Source organism: Monopterus albus, unplaced genomic scaffold (assembly GCF_001952655.1).
Source record: "Monopterus albus unplaced genomic scaffold, M_albus_1.0 scaffold18.1, whole genome shotgun sequence".
Classification (NCBI taxonomy): domain Eukaryota; kingdom Metazoa; phylum Chordata; class Actinopteri; order Synbranchiformes; family Synbranchidae; genus Monopterus; species Monopterus albus.
Genome location: NW_018127898.1, coordinates 3,831,785 through 3,848,919, shown reverse-complemented (window position 1 = coordinate 3,848,919; position 17,135 = coordinate 3,831,785). Strand labels below are relative to the sequence as shown.

Genomic DNA, 17,135 nt, shown 5'->3' with positions numbered 1-17,135 from the left:
AGAAAATTCTAGAGGATGTGAAATATTTCACTGTGGCCTGTGATGGCACAGTAAAGAGCCCTGGATGTCATAAAACCTGAAGGCAATTTAAAATGGTGATTTTTCACCGGGGTTTGTAAATCCTGTAGCAATTAATCTGCCCAATTTGATTACGAACGGCACAAATTAAACAATAAAGACCTGTCTAATGAGGGATTAATTATGGGTAGCAGGAGGGGAGTGGGACTGAAGCAGTAGCCATACGTCAGTGTCTCCTGCAGACAGTGCAGGGCCATAAGGAAGACAAAGAGGCTCCTCATCCATGTGGTCTGGCGCTGATAGGGCCCCCTCATCACAGATCAGTAGATCCACAGCCCATAGAGCCCATAAACGGCTGGGCCATAATTGAAAGTGCCAAAATCAATAGTGTTGACAGGCCTTAATTAAATTAAATATGTCTCCCATAGGAGAGGGGTGGGGTTCTGAAAGTGCTGCTGCTGCTGCTGAGTGAACTCGGTGTTGGAGGAACTGTGACTGCAGGGGCATCTGTGGTGTGTATGCATTATGGGTATGTGACAACAGTCTTAAATGGCTAATAATGTAGTTATAATGTGACATGCTATGACGTCATTAAGCAGGCTGTGCCAAATCAATCACCTTTTTTCTCCTGACCTCACACAGCATAAAGGTTCACAACATCAAACTGTGATGCCAAAGTGATGGCAACATAATGTAACTTGGGGAAGGGAGGGCTTGCATTGAACATTGAGTACATACACACCAGTAGCTTGGCTTCAATAAGTGGGCAACATTCTGAAGCCAGACAAAGCTCAGCCTCCTTGACAACTTTATCTCTAAAATGTGTATGTGGTCACTTTACTGCAAATGTCAGTTAGGCAGTGTCATTATGTTTTTACTGTTGGGGAACTCTGTCGTTCACATTGACTGTGAGGTTTAGCTGACATCCAGTACAGCGGCCCCAGAAGCCACAACAAAACACCATATTCCCTCCTATATCACACTAAGAGGTCTCACAGCACCTTGCAACAAATATAAAATATATACAGATTTAACAGTAAACATAACTGCAATGAACATAACATTAAAAAGATTTAGTACACTTGATCAAACTACACAGAGAACCATCCAAACTGATCTCAGGGTCCTTTTGTATATATTATTACTGAGTGATTGGCTGTTCGTTGTCAACAGGTCTACCTTTAAAAACATCTGATTTGTCAAACCTACTGATTTCAGATTCCCACATACTGCTGAGGACTGCTCACTGTGGTGGCCCACCTGAGAGTCTCCTGTGCGTTAAGACTGATCCTGCTGGCCGCAGGGAAACACAGAGAGGCAAAGGACATCACCTGTATAAAAAGAAGACCAACTCATCATTTCAGGCTTTGCCCACATTTAAAGGATTAGGCAGCCAGAGTCAGCACAGGGTCACTGACAATGTTTCTCTGGTTGGAGGCAGGCGGAGGACAGGGGCGGGTAAGAGGGGATGATGATTGGGGGACTACAAGAGGCTCAACCCCCTCTGAATAAACTCGAGTTGCAGACTGTTGAGACTCGTGAGATTAGATTGGAGCCAAGCCTGCTAGGCCGTGATCTGTGGGCCGGGACTCACAGCAGCTCGCTGTCCACGATGCAGCTTCCTAGACAAACCCCCTGGTTCTGCCCCTCTTTGTTGTTTTGGTTTTCTCTTCTTCTGAGATCTAAAGCAGGAGGGAACAGTCCAAAACGATGAAGCTGAACCACGCTCTGTCATACAAATCCTTGTGATTGCATTTCAAAACCTATTTATATCTGATGTGAGTTCCCACAGAATTAATGTCCAACACAGTCCAGAAGAAACGGTCACTGTTTAAAAGCAAAAGCTTGTAATTACTAGATATTGGTTTATTATTAAATAGCACGCTGTCCACTGTCAGATGAAAGAACTGAAACCTCTATAATGTTCATTCTATTTTTTTTATTGCATCATTATCTTTTTAATAATTAAAAATTCTCACAACCAAGGATTTTATTTCTGTGCTGCAAAGAATTATATTTAATAATAATTTACGCTGCCACAAAAAGCCTACTAAAATCACCAATTGAAGGATAGTTTTGTAGTGAATAATGTTGGCTATAGCAACAGCATAAACAGTGCCTACAGCAGTATTTCTATTTAAAATAAAACTGAGCATGTTTTATTATCCCTGCAATTTGTTTTGAGAGATGGGGAAATAAGGGTGACAGCGTCTGATGCTCCACATCACGTCATTAAGCATCTTTTGAATCCCCTGATTAGAGAAATGATTTGTTTCTCAAACTACAACTTGTTATGCGCTTATTAAGCATTTCATTTAAATCGATTTGGTTTCTAATCAACACACGCACTCGGCGTTTGAAAGAGCCCCAATGATCGACTAAATCCAAATAAATCCCATGATTTGTCATTAGTTCATCAATCCATTTAGATGGCCTATATCATATTACCCACGCTCGTGATTTGCAAATGGTTTTAGTATGCTTCCTGTTTAATGGCGCGAAAGAAATAAAGGGGCGATAATTCAAATTCCCACCGATACCTCGGGTAATTGAGATGTCTTTGATTGAACGGTTCAGTGTTGTAAATTTTTACCAGCGGCAGTTTTATCTAAGTTTTACAGAGCAATGGGCGGCGGGCAGGAAAACTGATACCGCCGCTCACACTACGGAATTATTTTGATTTTAAAGTCATACAGAGGTCAGGGTGAGATGGATAGTGATGCTATCTCTCTCACACACGCGCGCACACGCACGCTCGCACAGAGAGAGAGGCTGAAATTACAGAGGAAAAAGATCTTTTCAACTTAAAACGTCTAATAACCCTCTTTAGCTTCTTAAGTATTTTTATTTTTCGAACTATTTTATTTTTTTATCATTAGAATGAGTTGGTACTTTTCCATGAAAGGGACAGGATAAAACTTTAACAACAACCACAATAATAGCAATAATAATAATAATAACTGCAGTAAATGTAATATATAGCTGGAATACATAGTCTATGTTAGGTATATGTGTCCGTAGCTTTATCTAAAACGTTTTTATTTAAAAAGAATGTGATAAATAAAGCAACTTAATGCAATATCTTTTAAGAAGTGCAGGACACTGAAATGAATGTCACTGCTGTGTCAAATAACAACAATAAAGTGACACAAATGAGCCATGCATGCAGAAGTCAAGCCAGTGACCCGGAATGATGATAACACCGTAGGCTACTGAAACTATATCTAAAAGCATCAGCAGGTAGTTTGCATGTTTATTTTACAATTAATTACCTTGAATCAAACTCGTTCCACAAATATTGGCACTAGAGATCATGAAGAACCTCAGCAGCTTTTAACCTGCGCGTTAAACCTATTGGACACAGGTGTGTCCAGGATTTAGCGCAACTCAGCCAATCAGAACGGAGGTCGAAATAATTCATTAATTGATTGATTAGTAATTAATTTATTAATGTGCCCAACAGGTTAAGTACCAAAAAGAACACACGCTTTTTTATATGCCATTAAAAACAAGGAAGAGAATGGCAACATTTCTGACCTCCGACAGTCAGAGGCTGCATATTGTCCCACATTTCAAACCTCGGGCATCATCTCATGCGCCGACTGATTCTGTGGCGATGCCAGGCAGATATGTCTTCTCAGAGATTCTCCTCTAACAGTATGACCCCCCGCTAGGATGGCGACCACGGAGCTGAAACCCGCTTTTTTCTGAACCGCAAGAAGGTTTTTATCGTCGCCGTGGGACACATTCATCCTTCCTGTCGGCTGGGGAAAGGTGACGGTGATGAATTGGGAATAAAGTTCACTAAGCGGAGGATCTGATTGACTTAGGGAGTTAATAACTCGAAACACATCCCCGTCTTTCCCCAAGCCGCATGAAGGCGTTTAATCGCGGACGCTCCCCGTGCGTTTATCACCGCCGTGCGCCTTCACATCTGGACTCTGTTCTTCTCTTGCTGTTTTCCTGCTCTTCAGTGAGGCTTTGGGGGCCGTACAGAAGGCTGCTCTAGGCTGAACGTCTTCTGATTCTCTGAAACATCCAAACCTATCAATATTCATTAAATATTAACTGTATTCGGAGCTTTAACTGTGATTCAATCTAATGATTATTAATTATAGGCCTATACCACTCCCCTCTCTCCGTTTCAGTTCATCAGTGCATATTTAGGCCTAATTAAAATATACAAAGCCTCTTCTCCTGCTATGTCCTATGTGGCTACATAATATTTAGGCCTATTCCTATGTAACAGACCTATAATTAACGTTGGCTTTAGAAAGCCATGCACTGACGTTTGGACCTCTACACACACACACACCTGCCAAACTGACTGAGCCGTAGTGTGATGACCTGGAGGCCTTGGTACCTACTGGCCGATCCGCCTGGCTGCGCTAATTACTTTGAAATAGGATAGGTTATGTATAATTATGGAGACTTTGGTTTCGTTTCTTTCATCTCTCTGAGGTGCATCATATCAAATTCAATTTAAATGACTAAAATAGCACTCAGATTATTTCACCAAACAGATTTCTCCTCATCAGTCCTGACAAAAGATTGTTTGCTATAATGTTCCATGGCGCAGATTTCGCCATAAATTAAAGATGTGACCAAGATTAGAAGGATTTATACTCACATGTGCCTCCTCGGACGAAAGTCATTTACTTGCACCCAGTGCTAATACTTTGCCTGAAAATGCCTTTTGACATCCACGCTGCCTTTTATTTCTTTACAGTCTAAAATTGACAGACCGCGCATGAAAAGGGTTAAGACAACTTTCAGAGGGGGCAACAATGCGCCTTTGTCTGGAGTCCCTGCCTCCTGACTGGGAATCAAAGGTAGTTTATAAAGTTAAACAAAGGCCCGATGAGCCTTACAGTTGTTTTGTAACTCAGATGGGCTCTCATTTGTTGCCTCGGGATTTAAATTAAACGGTATGGTAATGGTCTTCTCCATGGCATATCAGTCTTCTTAAGGCCAGGGTTTGGGATGCTAATTGCAACTGTCCCCCTATTCACAAGGCAAACAGACTGGAGATACTGCAACAACCAAGGCCCATATAGTCAGGTCATAGATGTTCATTAAAATCATAATCAAATGACCAACACACACCATGTAGGGTGTGTGTTGGTCATCTTCCGCTGAGCAACTTACACTTAAATATAATTATAAGCTATCCTGGGACTATTGGCATCAAATCACAAAACACCGATGTCCAAATACAGTAGGACCAATAGCCCAGTTACAGACTTGGGGTGGTTTGAGAATCATATGATTATGCAGCTGAAGAGTAGGCACACATCAGCGGAAACATTAGCAGGCCACACCTCACTACGCAGCGCACTTTAATGCCTCTCATATGTTCCTATTGGTGTTTACGTAGATTTGTTTAACGAGATGGTGTTGGAGGACGGGTTAAGTGTTTGAGCACCATGCAGAGAGGGCCTCAGAGGACGTGGGAGCCCGGAGACTCCGGTGACATCAAAGCTTTCGGAGCAATGCCACTCGTTCCAGGTTGTAGAGATTTTAAACGTCTCCAAACGCGCTGCAGCTGCATCAAGGAGCCTGCTACCTGTGCGCGCGCGCGCACACACACACACACACACATACACACGGGATGTGCTGCCGAGGAAACGATAAACTGAGACTCAGTTTTTATAAAGCCAGTGGAACCAGGTTGGAAAATGAACAGAAGTTAAGGCGCAACCGTGGCCCGAAATCAACAAATGTTTTAAATGAAGAAAAACCTTTGGGCTACAGATTTTGATCGTTTTACATACAGCTCAAAAAAAGCAATCAGTACTCCATCCCCGTCTCCTTTCTCTGTTGCAAATGGCCAAATAAAATGGCCTCTAGAGCAATACTTCTTAAATTAGCTCTGAATGACCACCCTCATCAAATAACAAATGATTGACCTTACAGTGTGATCTATATTGCTCATGTACAACACCGTTAGCTCTGCCAGCCTACCTGACACATTAAATGGCTCCAGCGCAGGAAGTCATTCACATTTGAACCATTAAGACTACACCCACAACAACTTCTAACTTTATCAGTGAGCTCCTGGAGGGGGCACGGTGGACAGGGATTATGAAGCTAAGCGCTTTGAATGTATTAAACAGTGTAGCTTGGGAAACACTTGTACCGAGGAATCCTTTTCAGCGTCAGTGATTCAAAGTAGTGAGCGCTGACCTTTTCTTCGTTGGAGCCTGCTATTACACCGACTATAGCGCTCATTTGAATAGATGGAGGTGGCGTGCGATCGTCTGAGAGAAAGCTAATTTTTCAGGTTGAATGGCCCAGGGTCCCTGGGCTAAGGCGGGTACAGAGGAGAAGGCGGTGCTGCGCTCTCGGTGCGGGTTCAGCCTTTTCAATAGTCTCCCTAAAAGTGGAGAGCTTTGATCCGGCCGCTGCTGGCGCCTAAAAACAACATAACTTGTCTGCCCATTAGAGAGACTGACAAATCGTGACAGATTGTTTATGCCTGGCAATTAGCGACGCAGACGTTTGCCCGAGAACTGACGCACAAGAAGATGTAGTCACGTTTTTACTCTAAGATTTATGAAGCTTATTTTAACAGCATTTATAGAGAGCCAACTACTTTTCCATATAAATTCCGAGACAATAATGATAAGAATTCCCCGTTTTGCAGGAGGGCAGATAATGAGACGGCACACAGGTATATGGCCAGGTAAATCAATGACAAACCTCTCCTCGGCTCCAGCTGTCTCCTCCCCCTTTGCCCCCTGCTCCACATAATTTTTGACTTTAATGAATGTAGAAGACAGAAAATCCTAGTGATCCCCCCCCCCACCCCGCCCCAAAAGCCCGATAATTACCCCTAAATGACTGCAAAGGCCCGTGTGTTTCAATCTGATTAAAGCCTTCAATAAAGAGCGCGCTGCTAGAGGTTCATCGCATAATGATGGGCAGCAAACTGTGCCATAGCCTCACTGCAGCAGAATAAGCTCACGGTCAACGTCATCTTATTGGTCGATTTGTGTGAACCCTGTTCAGAAAGGTTGTCAAATGTGGTTTAAACATGGAAGGTAATAACAGACATATAATGCACGTGCCTCTAGGCGTAATTATAACATATCAATAACTTAATGCTAGAATAATTATAGGGTGTATTGGGGGAGAACATTATTTTGTAGGATTTCAGTCTTGATGAAACCACGGCTCATTAGGAGTTAGTTTGTTGTGTTTATGTTGGTTGGTAAAAAGTGACTATTGTTAACTTTCCCACTCTGATTTTTTTTTTTTTTTTTTTTTTTTCCACTGCAGGCATAAATGCGGCCGTCCCTCTCTCTTACGCCTGCCTTATTATAGCACCGCGCTCCAATTTGGTCACATAAACATGAGGATACCGTCACCTTAGGGCGCACCGCAGCAACTTTTTGCAACTCTTTCCGCGATAGCCACGAGAGTCAACTAGTCACCTTTACCACCAGTGCCAGTCGGACCTGTATGGCCCCATCGATCGCCATGTCAGCTTTGACCGCTGGTTTGAAAACTGAAGAGCTTCCTCCCCGTTCGGTCCTTGTCAGCAGAGGCGAGATGCAGACAAGTCTGAGTCCCGCTGAGGAGACCGGGAAGCCTAAAGTTGCTATTCTGCCCTTCAGTGTCGAGGCACTGATGGCTGATAGAAAACCCAGCAGAGAAGCACCATCTCCGGACGCGCTGTCCGCAGCCGGGACGTCCCAGGCGCCGGGAAAGGGAGCACGGATGGGCTCTTTTGGTAGTCTGGATACTTCAGTTCCTGCTTTGCCCATGAGCTCATCTTTTTCAGTGGGCGAGATCATGAACATGCCTGAAGACGTGTTGATTAAACCCGAGAGCCCGGACAGTAAAGAGAGGGCGTCATGGTCGCAGAGTCCTCGTTTCTCTCCTACACCTCCAAGTAAGTTGAACTTATGGTGTCATAGCATAAAAATAAATATTGTCCAAGCCAAATGTGTGTATGTTAGTCTCAAACATGTTTGAACTCCTATTTTCGACGTTTTGCATGTTAAAACGCTTTGTTAAACTCGTTTGTTTCACGTCCATTTTGCCTTTACAACTTGGTTATCAATTACAGCGTTTTGTCTTCCTTCAGGAAGGCTGAGTCCTCCTGCGTGTCCCCTGCGAAAACACAAGACAAACAGAAAGCCCCGGACCCCCTTCACCACGTCCCAGCTGCTGGCCCTGGAGAGAAAGTTCCGTCAGAAGCAGTACCTTTCCATCGCCGAGCGCGCAGAGTTCTCCAGTTCCCTCAATTTGACGGAGACCCAGGTGAAAATCTGGTTTCAGAATAGGAGAGCCAAAGCCAAGCGGCTGCAGGAGGCAGAACTTGAAAAACTGAAAATGGCAGCTAAGCCTATGCTGCCTCCAGCTTTCGGTATTTCCTTTCCTCTGGGTGCGCATGTCCCCGCGTCCTACGCTGGGTCGCACCCGTTCCAGAGGCATTCTCTGCCGGTTTCCCCCGTGGGACTGTACGCCGCTCACGTGGGATATAGTATGTACCACTTGGCTTGACAGGGACGCGGGAGGAGGGGCGCCTGCAGTGGGACACAAGGGGGCTGAGAATAGCCACCATTCTGAAGGCCCGAACGAGAAAGGGCGCTTCGGGCAGGTGAGGTAATACTGTAGAGGCATCCTGGTGGTCAGCTCAGTGCCGCACCCAGCCTCCTAACAGACCCCCTACTGAGGATCGTGAAGTTTATCCACTTCTCTTGACCTCGCCAGTAAGTTCACACACTGCAAAAATACTCCATCTTTATTAGCCATTTCATCTTGAGTCTTAAATCTGTTTTTGTCAGTGGACTTTGGCCTCAAGCACATATTGATACTTCTATTTCAGACTAAATGACTTTAACATGGACATTTCTGCACTACAGAGGTGGAAAACAGCTTAGTACGTGCAGACCTTTGATATATCAAAAATGGACAGTCAAGTATAGGCAGCAGGCTGTGTGCCAGTGCGTCCCTGCCTCTGGTACAGCCAGGGAAAATGGAGATTTTACGGGCTTCGCGGAGTCAACGAGAGACTCTTGCGCAGCCTGACATTTCGCCCCAGCAAACTTAACAAGCTTTGATCGCATTTGTGAGAGGTCACACGGCTAAAACCATACATTTTCATTTTTTTGCATTCATATCAATGCGTACCTACAGTGAGTTACTGAATCCAGTGTCAATGAATGCTCTTTGTGAATTTGGAGAACCACAGCATTTTTTTTAATAACAGCACTGTCTGTTGTTGGAATGATTCCCTTCGGAAGGGATGTGTGTACTGTAAAATTATGTATATTTGAAAAATATCCTCATTTATATTATGAATATATTTGTGACATAACTTAATAAATTGTTAATTCTTTTTCATTAAAAGGTTGTTCGTTTTGACTGACGCTTGCCTGGTGCCCCTTACACCAGGTGGTGACCATTTAATGGTCTCACAATTCATAATAGGAGAAAGTGTGCTTTTTAACAAAAAAGCTGAAAAATTCAAACTTAGTATTTTACAATTTTTTTCAATCTATTTTAGGATGAATTTATCCCCATCGTAAGTGTTGGACATAGCAGAAAAAGCAGAAACAGATCAGTATGATCAACGGTGCACATGAGTATGAATCAACCTGAGGAGGAGATAATATATTTTGAAATAGTTTGGAGAGCCACAGTCTCCATGGGACCCACACTATAACAACACTCACAATACTACTGCCCGAATTTCTTCAGTTTGACGTCAAACCGTTCACACTGTGAATTAAAGCTGGTCACGTGTTATTTGGAGGAATGCATTACTACAGCTGTTGCCTATTGCTGTGAAACAAATAACCTATTTTGTTGGCGCCAGAAGAGTTTAGGGTGTGGAGAAGAGGGGGGGACAGCAAGCTGTGTTGACTTCACAACACACCGTTAAATACCGAGGGTCGCTTCTCTGGGTTACAGGGCTTGTAAACAACCCACTAGAGTGTCATTATGGGGTGTTTAGCGTGTAAAATGAGCCTGGTGACACCCCATTATGGAGACGACAGGGTGTTAGGACGCATATGTGCCGGTCCACGCAGAAACCTATTGCATTCCTGAAACACACAAAAAAGTATTGGAACCTAGAGGGACGAACGAGTCACTTTCTGTCATCGGGACTTAAATGACAAAACAGGGATCAGATAGGGGGAAATTACAGGCCGCTCCACGGCAGCTCTAAAGCCCGTCTCTTGACTTCTCTTCCATTTAAGCAGGGGTTAAACTGGAGTAAAAATAATTGCTGTAATGAGCAAAGGCAATCTGCCGCAGACGGAGGCCGGCTCCAGCGAGGCTGTAGCTCCGGGCGAGGCGGAACTTTTATCATTCCTAAAATGTCAACGGGGGACTGGGACGCTGCGCTGTGATTTCCTCCTGCGCACTGACAAGCTCCTGTCCTGACGCGCTGATTTACTCCCAGACACACATTTTTTAAGCAATTCTTTCTCCAGCTTTTGAACTTGCACACCATTTTATAATCATGGCTCCTTCACATAAAAACACATTTCATTTGCAAGAGGTTTCATACAGTTAATGTAATCCACGCCGAATATTGCCAGAGTCAGGGCCATTATTTTTTTTATTTCTTTGGTGTATTTTTCCTGATAATCTCCGCCCCATTTTATCCATGAGGCACGAATTAATACATAATCCGTGACAATGATATGAAATCACACGGATGAGCGCTCGATCTGAAAAGAAGAGAAACTTGACACAAAAGAGCCAAAGGGGATCCGTCCTCTCTCTGAAACTCTTTCATTCTTTTGTCCGCCTCGCTCTCTATCCAGCCAGGAGCCAAACAGAAAACAAAACTCACTTGTTTATGTCATCCAAGTGATCACAGGAGGCTCTTTGACTCTGTAGCTAACCCCCCTCAAGAAGAGATAGCGGGTTATACATCTTAGATTAGTGATTATTGAAGAACAGGACTCAGTGGATGTTTACCAGACCATTCATTTTTAGTAAGGCTTTTCCCCAAGATAGCCAGAAGATATGTCCCGGGAATTTTAATAAGCGGAATTCATATAGATCATTGAGGAAGGCTGGTTGTTGAAAACCGCCACCAATGCGCCTTAATCTTTGGTCAAGAAAAATGTCAGCTCTGTCCAAATCAATGCTGATGATGAATATTTGTGCTTGGATACAACTTAGCCGGACTTTAATTAGGCTACACATGAAGACACAATTACATTGTTCTCTGTCAGAATTGTTGCCTGTTTCCCTCACAACAACCTTATCGGAGATTGGCCTAACCATCCTTCCTTCTTTCCTTCCTTCCACACAGACATCAGCTATTAAAGCTTATGAAGTTTGATTTTAAACCAAGGAGTATTTCTTTTACTATAAATATAGTGATTTGAACTAAGTGAATTCAAGGATGGTGATACTGGAAACGTATTCACGCTTTCATTTCTTTAATAAATGAACAAAATGTTGCCCCAAGCCTTTAACAGACTCAATAAATGTGCGCACCTTCCATTTAATTTTTAGTATAATAAATGGTATATTGGTCTGGTTGTACATCCTAAAGGTTAAATCAGATTGTCTAATATTTTAAATAAAACGACCTTGCATGTTGTCAGGGTAAATCATGATAACTGGGCCTTTTTACTACTGTACAATATCTATGTACTAAAGAAAAACACTAAACACGTCTAATATTACAATTTGAAATGCGGGGGAAATTAATCTAACACCATTCTCAAGCCAAAACCCATGAAAATCTGTAAATGCCCAAGTTCCTTCTGTGTCTTTCATATCCCACACCACCACCTTCTGTTCGGAGTCGGACTAACATAACACAAGCTCTTTCCTTTCTGATAAAAAGCTATAAAGTTGCACTAATAAAATCGTCCAACTAAACTAAAAATGACCATACTAAATTAAAAAAATGAAATGCAAAATGTAGCCTAAGCCTCTTGACTTGAGGCCTACATGTTTGGCTCTTTTGAACCAGAATATGCACAGTGACTGAATAAATCATAGCAATAAAGACTCTACAAAATGTTTTCTTGAAGGGACAAAAGAAAAGATTTGATCTGTTTTAGGAGAGAAATGTATAGAACCCTTAGGCCTGTTATCCTATACATGTGCACGAGTAAACAACGCGGGAGAATTAGGCCCACAGTTCAGTTAACTAGCCTGTGTCAGGCTGTGTTAACCTGAACACGCAACCACGTCCTGGCTCTGCAGCTACAGACCTGAAGGCTACAGCCGGTCACAACCACATGATTTAAATCCTATTAATATTAATAATGCCATAAATCAACGTTCCCTGACAGCAAGGACAGCCTTCACCAAAAAGACCTATAAAATATTCTCCTGCAAAAACCAGATATGCTCATATTTATAGAAGAAGATGTTTAAAATGAAAGAATCAACGTCATTAAAAGTCAGTATTATGTATAAATGCATTATTGAGCCAAGTAGCGTGGCCCCAACAGGATTATACCTGCAGATAGTCATAAGAAAATCCACGAAACACGCACATATCTGTGGTCAATTATCTGTTTCAGCTCGAGCTGTTCTGTTCTCATGATAACAGTGATCATTAATGAAGATTTGAGGTCGCAAACCTTTTAATTTTGTGTCCATGTGGCCTGTTAGTGTCCACTAGAGGGCAGCTCTGCATTATCTGCTTGACCTGCGTTCATATTAGTCTGGAGTTATAGCGGAGATAAATGTATTAAATGATTACAAATGTTAATAACTGTCTATAGCGTGATGATCAGTTTTTATTCACCCCCTCTGCTATTAGAAGTCCTGTACTGACCTTCTATTGAATAATTAAGTTCAGTGTGGAAATTAGAGCAGTTGTGCATTTATAAGGCTCATTTACTGTTTACTGTGAGTTTAGAATCTCGGTGTGGATTGGAGACGATAACAAAAATCTCCATGTACAGCCACATTTACCGATAACAGCTGTGGAGAGTGTGCACCAGTCATCTTTTGGACATTAAGTGTGGACCTAGGAGGCACCGTGCAAAAGAACTATTAGTCTACATGTGATGGAAAATGTCCTCAAATCTTCATTAAAAAAAATCACAAACGGTATTACCGGCACTTTAATGCAAATAGGTTTCTGATCTATCCAGTATCATTTTTTTTAGACAAAGCAGAACACGATTACTGTCACAGCTCAGATAAGTTGTTTTACTGTTGCAGCATTTTGTATTTTTGATGCAGTCACACAACATGAATTTGCTAAATTACCTGGCGGCCATGTGGTTTTCATGTGCTCTTCACCTTTTGCGTTAATGAGAGAAAATTACGCGGATTCAGGGGATTCACAGATGATCAATAAGCAGAGCAATTAAGCTTTATAAACGCACTGTGGGTTGATTTCTGCTGCTAACAGGTTTGGTTTTGTAGTAGTAGTTAATTTGTACTGAGGGGTTGAGCTGATGACTCACAAGTGCAGGGACTAGATTCGTGGCACAAAAAGAAAAGCAGTTTATTGCAACATATGTAGCTTGAGCTCGACTTAAACTGTAGACTGTAAAATTATTAAAAATGATTTGTCAGTGTTGTAAGATCTTCTGCAATGGGGCAAAGTATCTGAGGGTTTTTTTCAGCCAAGCTCAGTTGGTGTTGTGGACTGTGATATCACAACAACAACAACAACAACAAAGGGGTAAACTCTTGGTTTGCTGGTTAATATTCTACAGCATTAATCTCCAGTTTGAAAATCTTTAGGACTCCACCTGTTTTTGCTTAATCACTTATTAAGGTACATTTTGTTACTGACATATTGCTGTCAATTCTCATCACAAATAGAAACTTGTTTAGACCATTTCAGCAGCATGGGTTCAGATCTTGTTCTGTTTTGACAGATTTCACAAAGGTCAAACTAAAAGTCAAGGTTTTTATAAAAGTAGAAGTCCTTTAAGTCCACGGCTATTTGACCCAGCCATAGAACCACTGGCAATTGTGCCCCGCAGTCGCGAGAGTCTCAGAGGGATATGGAGGATGGGAATCGAACATAAAGTTTCCCACTACACTGATGACCTCTTACTCGTCATAACAAATCAAACAACTCCAGTACCTCCTGCCAGATCTCAGGTTATAAAGTTAATTTAGACAGAAATGAACTATTCCTAGTAAATATGAAAATATCTTCACTAGAGGCTAGTACTGTCCCTTTTAAGATCACGGAGAATCAATTTGTTTACTGTGGCATTACAATCACAAGGAAGCACAAGTTTCTTTATAGAGAAATATTCAGTTTTATTGCAAGAAGTAAAGCGGAGTCTGGAACAGTGGTCACCCTGTCTACATGTTCCATGGGCTGAATTAATCCCATTAAGATCAATATTCTTTCCAACTTTTTTATACCTCTTCCAATCCATAGCAAATTTTATTATCCCAAATCCTTTTGAATTTGTGGGTCATCTCATCGTACATTTGGAGAGACAAGTTCCCTCGCTTAAATAAAGTCCACTTTCAAAAATCTAAAAGGCAGGGAGAGGTGGCATTGCCCAGTTCTTGCTAATACTATGGGGCAGCTAATAGACACAACCTTATATTCTGGTTTCAGACTGTCCAGCATGGGTGGCTTTCTATTCCTGCACTCCCACTCTCATCTACTACACTAATCGACAGTCCGGTAGTCAGGCACACCTCGAGAGCGTGGGCTCAGTTCAGGAAACAGTTTGGTTTGTCTGGTTTCTGTCTTTCAAGCCCTACTGCACCCAGCCATTTTTGTCAGCCTTCTGCGATTCTGCATTCAATGACTGGTATAGAGTTGGTATTAGGCACTTTAAAGATCTCTTCATAGATAAATGTTTTGCATCATTTGAACAGCTGTCTAATAAATTCAATTTACCAAATAACCATTTTTTAGGTACTTGCAGACCAGACACTTCATTAGCTCTCAGACATCTAATTTCCCTAAGACTCCTGATGGAAACTTTTCTTTACATGCACCCAGCTCGTAAAGGCTTGATGTCGGTTATCTACAATAAGCTGGCGGGCTGGAGGAGTGCCTCTCTGGATAAAATTAAAGCAGTTTGAGAGCAGGATTTGAACCTTTCATTATCTGATGAGGTATGGGACTCCATGTGCAAGTCGGTCAACTCAACATCCCTGTGCACTCCCACAGTTTATTACAGTTACAGATAGGGCACATAAGTCCAGAGTTATATTATCTCAGATTTTCCCAGATGTTGACCCACATTGTGACAATGCAGAAGTGACAAAGCCTCAATTTTTCACATGTACTCGTCATGTCCCAGTTTGAAAAAGTATTGGAGGGATGTGCTCCAAACCTAATCATGGGTACTGGACCTGTGCATTGGAGCCCGATCCTTTGCATACCTTCAGAGAGGGACAGCATGCACCTAAATGCAGCTAACCATCATATGCTGTCCTTTGCCACTGTCCGGGCAGTCTTAAGTGGTTTCACGTGCATGTGCTCAATGGCTCTGGGATACCATGTCATGAATCTTGAGAACATTTATTACTCAGTTTCTAACTCGGATATAAAATTCCAAAATGTGTGGGTCACACGCTTTCACTTTGTTTCCAGACACTCAATGCAGTTCGAAAGGCTGGTGGTACTCGCAGGGGGTTTTGGGGGTGTATGCATTTTGCATTTGATAAATGAAAAAAAAAAGTTTGATTATAAAATTTGAAACACTGATTCTCAGAGAGAGACATTTCAACCAGCTGTATTTCAGAAGCATCAAATGCTGGAAAACCATCATCCTGAAATAAACTGTCCAGGGTGTACCCCGCTTCTCACCCCGCAACACTCTTCAGGATAAGCAGTATAACTAATGGATGGATGGACCATGCTCATCTGGTGTGGCCATGTGGAAATACAACAGCACCACCTTGTGGCAGATCAAGGCGCTGTCAGACTCTCCCTGATGATTAACCTTTAACGCACAGTACTGACAACAGTGAACTAATGACATCAGCACCAAAATCTAATGGATTGTTCCGTGGGCCATACTCTACCTCTCCAAAAAAAAAAAAAAAACATCAAAAGACACTCCTTTCCTTTTGAGTAAAACACACAAACTAACACATACAAGTAAAAACAACCTCTGCCTTGTCGGAGGTAATAATGGTGACTTCACAGGATTTCTCCATCGAGACAACAATGAAACTAAGTATCTTTATAAAACCTGGACTTGATTAATATGTGGGCACAAATTAGTCAGGTACTTTTGTTAGCATGCAGACCACGTGTAGACAAACAACCACACAAACTCACACTCTCTCCTATGGGCAATTTAGAGTCACCAATCAACCTAAGCTGCATGTCCTTGGACTGTGGGAGGAAGCCGGAGAACCCGGAGAGGACCCACGCAGGCACAGGGAGAACATGCACACTCTGCACAGAAAGGCCCCGGGTCGGCCGGGGCTCAAATGGATCAAAATCATTTCCTCAATATTCAATACAAAACCTACTGAAGTTTATTCAGTGGTGAGATGGAAACAACAGCAACAATATGAAACACTGTACATTCTGTTCATTTTCACAATGTATGGAGTTCACTTCTACCTAAATTAAAGAAAAGAGGCTCATATAGACATGTACAGTAGGCCTCCACTAACAACCCCCGTTCATTAATCTACCAATGGCTCAACCCTGACACATCAGGCAAAACAAGATGGTGCTGACAACAATCCTGCAGGTGGCGGAGCTCATTGCCAGCCAACACTTAACTAATGTTTGCATTTGATCAGTTCACTTTTATTTCTTGGCTGTCTGGCTACATTTAACCAGCTGTTTTAGCACAGCATGCATCGTCTTCACCAGGTGGTCAGGGGTGCATTCAAAAGTGCACAACTTTGCTGGCTGCTCAGTGTGCCCAAACACTCACCCTGCCTTTCTTATCTCATCTGGTCCCCGAACATCTGCCACCAGCTGTGGAGATGTGACAGTTCACTCTCAGCAAAAAACAAAACAATCAAGTCAAGATTATTTTCTAGAATGAATGTTTCTCCAGGACATTTTACAATGTCTCTTATTTTCTGTCATTTTTCCAGGACTGGCAAACTCGTCTAAGTACGGCATTTTTCAAGACAAGTTAACCATGCGAAATTTCATTAGACCTGTTGTTGTTCACTGCCAAGTCAAGCTGGACAATATTTCAGTGAATGAACAA

The 17,135-nt window shown here is 42.4% G+C and overlaps 1 protein-coding gene across 1 annotated transcript; it reads left to right on the top strand.

Moving 5' to 3' along the window:
* Positions 1 to 7,384: 7,384 nt before the first annotated feature.
* Positions 7,385 to 9,271, top strand: msx1a (muscle segment homeobox 1a). Its single transcript, XM_020592621.1, has 2 exons — positions 7,385 to 7,915; positions 8,111 to 9,271. The coding sequence occupies exons 1-2, from the start codon at positions 7,483 to 7,485 to the stop codon at positions 8,527 to 8,529; spliced, it is 852 nt and encodes a 283-aa protein (XP_020448277.1). The 5' UTR covers positions 7,385 to 7,482; the 3' UTR covers positions 8,530 to 9,271.
* The last annotated feature ends 7,864 nt before the right edge of the window (positions 9,272 to 17,135 follow it).

Coding starts and splice junctions, on each gene's coding strand:
- msx1a (XM_020592621.1), top strand. CDS start 7,483: ATGGCCCCATCGATCGCCATGTCAGCTTTGACCGCTGGTTTGAAAACT. Junction 7,916..8,110: donor TTTCTCTCCTACACCTCCAA/GTAAGTTGAACT, acceptor GTCTTCCTTCAG/GAAGGCTGAGTCCTCCTGCG.